At 44.2% G+C, this 7469-nt stretch overlaps 2 protein-coding genes across 3 annotated transcripts; one reads left to right on the top strand and one right to left on the bottom strand.

Annotated features, from left to right (window-relative positions):
• Positions 1-941: 941 nt before the first annotated feature.
• On the top strand, positions 942-1692 carry LOC120701445 (trypsin inhibitor-like). Its single transcript, XM_039985485.1, has 2 exons — positions 942-1109; positions 1286-1692. Exons 1-2 carry the CDS (start codon positions 989-991, stop codon positions 1531-1533), a joined length of 369 nt encoding a protein of 122 aa, XP_039841419.1. The 5' UTR covers positions 942-988; the 3' UTR covers positions 1534-1692.
• Positions 1693-3911: 2219 nt separating this feature from the next.
• Positions 3912-5185, bottom strand: LOC120699131. 2 transcript variants are annotated; one of them, XM_039983002.1, is made up of 2 exons: positions 4476-5185; positions 3912-4373 (listed from the first exon to the last, which is right to left on the bottom strand). In XM_039983002.1, the coding sequence occupies exons 1-2, from the start codon at positions 4918-4920 to the stop codon at positions 4213-4215; spliced, it is 606 nt and encodes a 201-aa protein (XP_039838936.1). In that variant the 5' UTR covers positions 4921-5185; the 3' UTR covers positions 3912-4212. The 2 variants fall into 2 exon arrangements, with proteins under 2 accessions (XP_039838936.1, XP_039838935.1); XM_039983001.1 differs by having other exon boundaries at positions 3912-5182.
• Between the last annotated feature and the right edge of the window lie 2284 nt (positions 5186-7469).

Genomic DNA, 7469 nt, shown 5'->3' with positions numbered 1-7469 from the left:
CGTTCAAGCAGAGAAAGAAGAAAGAGATGAGAGAGAGAGAGCGCATGGGGTGGGCGAAGGGGGAGTGCTCGGCTTAAATGCGATGTACGGGAAAGGCTCGATGGCCGGCACGTGGCAGCAACCGGCGACGGGGTAGGTGAAACAGCCGTTCATGGCCAGGTCCGGAACATCCGGCTCCTATCCGGAACATCCGGGGCGTTACAAGGAGCACGCCGGCCGCTTTGCCACGGCGTGCTGTTTTTTACTATGTGCAGGAGGTTCAAGTGCTCACGGACTCATCTTTATTGCTGCACGGGCCAAGCCCTTGCGCGCCAAGATCTCGGTGTAGCAGCCATGTTTGACTCCGACTCAAGTCGACTTAAGTCATGGATGGAGAGTTGATCCGACTTACATACAGGATGAATTAAAAGTTCACATGTCAATAACACAAAGCGGACCAAACAAACTTATCAAACTAAAAATTTGCATGGAAACCTTACTCACTTTAGAAATAGATATAGATTAGATATAGGCTAGGAGAACCAGCCAAAATATTATTCTTTATTGTCATCCATTGTTATTACTTATTAGAGTTATTTAGAATTTAAATCCTTTTTATCCGTTTTGTGAGGATTAAATAGAGTCCTAAGAGGAGGTCCTCTGATTATTAATAGTGAGATAACTCGCCAAATAACCAAATCCACCTACATTGGACTTGTCCAATTTTTATAGCGATCGTACACGAGATGTAACATGCAGTCACACTAATAATTTAGCAGCTGGTCAACGTGAACGTTACGAATTATGGATTGCCAGCACGTATCACACAATCCATGTTTTACCCGTAACTGCTAGAGTACCATGAAGGCATGTACCTACCAGATCCATTTGCTTTGGATACCAAAAAAAAAGATCCATTTGCTTTAATTACACATTTATTCATGCCTCAATAAGTGCCACCCGACGCATTCTGGCCTTGTAGTAGGAGAGAGGAAGCAGTACGGCGAAAATGTCGAAAACTTCACCGGCTTCCGTCCTATCGCTTCCGATCCTCTTCCTTCTCCTGACAGTCACTTGTAAAGCGGCCACCGGTGCTCCAACTTCTTGCACACCTCCGCCTTGCCAAGGAAGTCAGTATTCAGTATTCACTCTAGCTTCCCCTGTCTTCGGACGATTTGTTTCATGGGGCCTCTTCGATTTGTTCTATTCATTCCCCAAATAAACTCTTTGTGTCTGATGGCTGGTTACGTTTCTGAGATTGAGCAGTTGCTGATCTGGTTGTTCTGACCATGAATCGCTGTTGCAGAGCAGAGCTGGCCGGAGCTCGTCGGGAAGGACCAGGACACGGCGTACTTGGTCATACGGCGTGACAACCCGCAGGTGACGGATGTCGTCTACTTGATCTCAGATGTGCTTGCGCATGCTCTCGACAGCAGGAAGGATGTGCTCGGGGCGGCCGGCGACGGCGACTTCTGCTGCAACCGCGTGGTTGTGGTGCTCGGCACTCTGTCCTCCGGCGGTGAAGGGGTCATCAAGTTGCCAAAAGTCGGCTAGAATTAGTTTGTGCCCGTACATGGCAATGCAAATGGTAACTCAACGAATTAGCCAATAAGATGTTGAACGTTTTCTTCCCTTTTCATGTTTTTCTTTGCAATACTAATTCTACGGGTAATCACTCCCATTGCATCTTTCGGTGACACAAGGGCTTCCCCATCCCACTGTTTTTTGTTGCGGCTTAGACTCTTGATCTAGTCACCTTTCCCGTTCGCTGGTTCTTATCCCATTTCTTTCTCTTTTATTTTTTTAAGATAATAGAAATCTGTCATCCGAGTAGTTACAAGAGAGAGGTAAAATATATCCATGCGCTATCTCTTAGAGTAGAATATTTTACGTATGTGAACAGTCTCGCTGCACCAGGTCTGAGTCTGACACCAACCTTCAGTCGTGGGCTTCTTTTTCTCGGTGGAAGGCTCCGACGACTTTGCTGTCGCCATTGCTGTGCCCAATGATGCACCGTCCGGCACTGTGCTGTTTGTCGTCTGGGTCTTGTTCTGGTGACGAGAGAAAGACAACTCTACGGATGGCCGCCGGGTGCAGGATTTTGCTGACGCACCCGCCAGGCTCCCCCTCACCGCCAGAGAAGATGCAAGCTCCGACCATGACGCAGCCACCTTTGCCCGCCCTTTCGGAGAACGGCAGCACCATCAACTCGCCGGCGCCACCTGACCGGCAGCCGGCCACACCAATCAATTTTAACTATGCCGTGCATATAGTTTACATAAACACAATTAACGCCACAATTGCACGAATGATAAGACCAACCCAGTGGTTAGGTATGCACGTCTGTGGACTGGCAACACAAGTTCGAGCCCATATACCACGCATCCTCACAAGTGAAGGTGCACCCTTGTGGTGGGTGTGGTCCACACTTGTGAGGATGGGATTCGGTGTTGCTCACCGTTACGACTGATTTTTGTAAATTAAAATAAGATTTTTAAATACAATAAAATTAAATACCACGCATCCTCACAAGCGAAGGTGCACCCTTGTGGTGGGTGTGGTCCGGTGTTGCTCTGTCCAACAAGAGTTCGTAATTCGAATCCCATTGGTGCTGCTATTTTCGCGGAACAGGTGCTTGAGAGGCTGAGCAAAAATAAGGAGGTGTTTGATGTTTGGTGGGATTCTCGCTTATTTCCACTAATAAGTCAATTATAATCGAAAACAAAAAAGGTTTGAAACAAACATGGCCGATGTAGCCGGTGTGGGGCTAAAATAAAATAAAAGGAGAATGTATTGGGGCTAAAAATAGATTTCCATGCAACAAAAATTTAAGTAATAATAATAATTGAATTTAAATATAAATAAAATGATATGATTTCATATAAGAATATTCTCGTGCAAACAAAATATTATATAGCAACTTGGATGCATATGTGTGAACTCCGTATCGTAGCTGATATGTGGGCTCATGTTAACTATACCGTATTTTTCTTTATCGCCATTGTGGTTTGAGCATGATATCAAATTTGTGACGATTTCTATTTTCATTCTGTGACATTTTCAAAGATTTGTCACAAAAATTGGGCCCAAATTAGAGCCCATATGGGCTATTTGCAAATCTGTGACGAAAATTCATAAATCATCATAGATTACAGGATTTATTGTAGTGCGAGGCTGGGCAAGTAGACGGCAGCGGGCGAAAAAAGGAGGAGTGCAACGAGAGGAATCACAGCGGCACGATGTTTCCTGCAAAATTAATTTTATGGGTCACAACTTCTCATTTTTAGGAGTAAAAATGGAAAACTATTGAAGATGAACTCTTTTTTACCTCCCCATACTTATTTGAAAAGTTGGAAAACAAGAAGTTTTGGGAAGAAAATATTATGAACTATTGGAGATGCTCTGATGGCGTAGCAATTCACGGAGGCAGCCAAGCAGGCAGGTTTGGCCCCCTTTTTTATTTATTTTCTTTTTCATTTCCTTTTTTTTACAATTCTTTCCTTTCTTGTTGATGATGTGTTTCATAATAACTAAAAAGTAAATTGCTTGTTTACTAGTGCTCCATGTATCGGTAAACTTGCAGCACTTATTTGTAGCTCTATCTACTTAACATTTGCCTATGTATTATGTATGGTTGGAATTGTTGCATCGAGTTTAATGTTTGAAGTGGTAATGGGCGCGGTGTTTCCGATTTGAATTATTGATTCCCGACTGCATTGAAATATTTCGTTTGCCGTATCCTGTTTATCAAATTTTGCTTTGTCGACCGACTTTTTCTGATTGCGTTTCCATTCCTGAATGAATCAAATTTTGCTTTGTCGACCGCTTTTTTCTGATTGAAATATGGTTGCGCGTCTCGCAACAAAAAAGACACTATGAGCTTGAAGAATAAAAATTGATAAAACAAAAAACAGAGTACTTCCAGCAGAAAATGAACAGGGACAAAAACACCTACAAATTATTAGATGAGCATGCAGGCATCTGCCCTGCTTTTTCAATTCGATGTTTTCATATCACCAGTAACTGAAGAAGAATACAATTCTCCCCTTTATTATTCACAAATGCGAAATCCATGATCACAATCAGATTAGGAACCACCATATACACACGGACATGACAAACAGAGCCGGCAGTATATACACACCACCCAGATCTGATACACAGGACAGCGCAGAGCGAGAGGAATGGATGGCCTCGTCCGGCATGTCTTGTATGCAATTTGACGAGATTAGATCAGATCTCCTGCACCACGATCCAGTCCTCCTCCCCGTCGGAGAACTCCACCGCGATGGTGATGCCGACCATGCAAAATCCCATGTCTTCTTCTCCATCCTCATCTTCCTCGACATCATCGCCGTCCGGCCCCGACTCTTCAATTGCATCGGTGTCTCCTACTGCTAAGTCAGTGGCACGCGCCGGATCAGCTTCTTCCCCGCACAGCATGGTGAGGTTGGCGCGACTGCCGACGATGAGATCGTACAGGTTAGAGAGCCCACCGTCGATCGGCGGAGCAGTTTCAAGAGAGGCACCATCGTCGTCGTCCTCGTGCCAGCTGCTGCCGCTGCCCGCCAGGTAGGCTAGCAACGATGAAGCCGAGGTGCCCTTGTAGTCTTCTGGGATTCCCGAGCTCCTGGCGCTACCGCCGTCGACGACGCGCCAGGATACGAGGCGGTGGTTGAGCGCGACGTCGCAGGCGTGCAGCTTGTGCGCCCCCTTGGCTTTGTCCCGGGCCTTGGTGACCGGGTGGTAGTGGCAGCCCGCGCAGCGCGGCCGCCGGCACTTGCCCGTGGTCTTGGACGCGTTCGTCGGCTTGGCCGGCACCTTCCCGAGCTCCATCGCCCCAATCGCCGTCTCCTCGCAGTCGGCTGCTGCGGCGGCGACCCTGAGTAGCTTGTTGCGGTTGATCCTGACGGTGCCGTGCTGCCGTCCTTGTCTCTTCATCGTCCTCCCGGTCGGCGGCTTGGAGCTAGCTGATTTCTTGCTGGGTTAGCTTTGGTTGTTGTTCGGTTGAAAGGCCTCATCAATGAGGAGGGAGCGGGCGGCTGGTGTTTTCATACAACTATACAAGCAAAGGGTAGAGGACCACCATGTGCGTGTGGTTGGGCAAATGTGTGGGAGTCACCTATGTGCCCAAGGGCGGTAGTTGGGATCAAGTGGTAGAAGTGGTGGGCAAGCAAGATTTACTAATGCTACCTGCCAGCATCCCGTATGGATCAGGCTCACGGGACTATATATGAAGACAGAGAAAATGAGGTCAAGGAAACTAGCCCGTATGGATATAGCTGATACATACACGTAGGGTTGAAAACGGTCGGGATCGGTCGGGATAAGCCCTTTACCGTTTTCACTTTTACATTTTAATACGAAAACGATATCGAAAACGAACAAGTCGAACACGAATACGAATACGGACTCACGGTATTTCGAAAACGAACCAATTCGAACGGAAATGTGTCGAAAGCGAACGGTCTACGGAAAGGCAAAACGGAAACACCGACCCAGTATCGTACCCAATCATCCGACAAACTTGACATACATACACGAAAACACTAGACAAATATTAATAGCACAAGTAGTTTAATTTGTTCACAGCCACGACACGACCACACTTCACACATAGTAGTGCAAAGGAGAGAATCTCAGAAACAAATAGTTTAATTTGTTCCACATATAGAATAAAACAAAAGTCTCAAACGAACACAAGCATCTTGATTAAAAGGTACAGTAGGCTACAGCTCATCTTCATCATTCATGATATCCGGATCACTTTCCATATCTCCATCTTCATTCTGTTTCTCATCCCCCTCCTTGTTTTTGTCCTACAAAATTAAATAGTCAGATCTAGCATCTAGAGCAAGACAGCAAGAAGATCCTCCAGACTTGACAAAAATAATGGTAGAAACACAATTTTATTAAATTGATTCACACATACAAAAATAATGGTAGAAACACAATCCATATTCTGATTATGTCCAGAATATCTAGTTTTGTAGTTCTCCAAGTGCTTTGGCTTGTAAGATTTGCCTCTTCGGCTTAGAATCATTTTCTAGCTGGGGAGTTTTTGGCTTATCCTAGCTCGATGGTTTGCTCTCTAGATTAGCAGGAGCCTAGCATGTGCTATCTGAGCACCGCTGTCTCTCCTGAGGCCTTGCTACTAGCCTAGTATGTAAATTTAAATCTGCAGGACTCATTTAGGTGGTCGTAGCTTTATTTACATGGTGACTTAACCCCTGCTCTTCCATGTGTGATATTCTGTGCTTGCGAAACTGCATTGTGCCAGATGGATACATATAACTCTGAGCAGTATGAACCTTTTTTCTTGTAGTCTCAGCTAAATTACATAAGACTCTTTGACTCTTGTTCTTGTAGTATGAGCAAGACAGCAAGAAGATCCTCCAGACTTGACAAAAATAATGGTAGAAACACAATTTTATTGAATTGATTCACACATACCTCAACCTTCAATTTGTTAGCCATGGAAATAGATAAAGTTTCAACGTCGAGATCATTCACAATTGAGCCAACAATTCTAGAATCTGAAGACAAAATGAAACATAGAAAAATCAGATATACATTTATTTGCTACATTAGAGTTTGCAGCTAAACCAAATATATGATCTTTACCTTTTCTTGCAGCAGCTATCCAATCCTTAGTGCAAATCAATGCCTCTATAATTTCTGGATCAAGACGATTTCGGTAGGGATCAACAACACGACCAGCAGCACTAAAGGCGGACTCAGATGCAACAGTTGATACTTGTATGGCCATAACATCACGAACAATTTGTGTAAGGATAGGATACTCTTCTCTCTTGTTCTTCCACCATGCTAAGATGTCAAACTGACCAACAATTTGTAGAAGTGGTTCTGCTATGTACTTCTCCAACTCATTTGACTCAATCATACCAGGTTGATTTTGACTATATAAGAAGGCTTCAAGGTCATTGTCTACATTTTCCATTAACACATCTGCTGTACTACTTGGACCAGCTGCTTTACTCTTTTCTTTTGTTGGTGCAGGAGCAGAACTAGCATAAAATTGATATAATTTCTTTACCACACTAACAAACTCATCAAGCTCAACTTGGTACTGATCACCATAGAACTTCCTCATATAGTATTCTATAAGCTTTTTCTTGTATCTAGGATCAAGAAAACATGCTACAGCAAGAGCAATGTTGGACTGCTGCCAATATTTCTCAAATTTCTCACTCATGGAAATAGCCATTGTACTAATTGTGGCATCATTACTAAAGGACCAATCATCAAGCAATAGCTTTATATCACAGAAACCTTTATAAAACAAATTTGCAGTTGGATACGAAGTACCAGAGAGAATTTCAGTAAGATCATAAAACTTCTTCAAGCACTGAAAAATGGTAAGAGCTTTGTCCCATTCAGCATTAGATGGAGAAATCTTTGCATACCTACGGCGATTTGAAGACTTAAGCCTCATAAAAGCATCCTTGTAGTACAAAGCATCTCTTAGC

Source organism: Panicum virgatum, chromosome 3K, assembly GCF_016808335.1.
Source record: "Panicum virgatum strain AP13 chromosome 3K, P.virgatum_v5, whole genome shotgun sequence".
NCBI classification, from domain to species: domain Eukaryota; kingdom Viridiplantae; phylum Streptophyta; class Magnoliopsida; order Poales; family Poaceae; genus Panicum; species Panicum virgatum.
The sequence above is the reverse complement of the archived record's forward strand: the minus strand, read 5'-3'. Positions and strand labels throughout refer to the sequence as shown.

Excerpts from the sequence above, each read along its gene's own strand:
- LOC120699131 (XM_039983001.1), bottom strand. The coding sequence starts at position 4,920 with ATGAAGAGACAAGGACGGCAGCACGGCACCGTCAGGATCAACCGCAAC.
- LOC120701445 (XM_039985485.1), top strand. The coding sequence starts at position 989 with ATGTCGAAAACTTCACCGGCTTCCGTCCTATCGCTTCCGATCCTCTTC. Across the intron at positions 1,110-1,285 it reads ACCTCCGCCTTGCCAAGGAA|AGCAGAGCTGGCCGGAGCTC; the intron begins GTCAGTATTCAG and ends TCGCTGTTGCAG.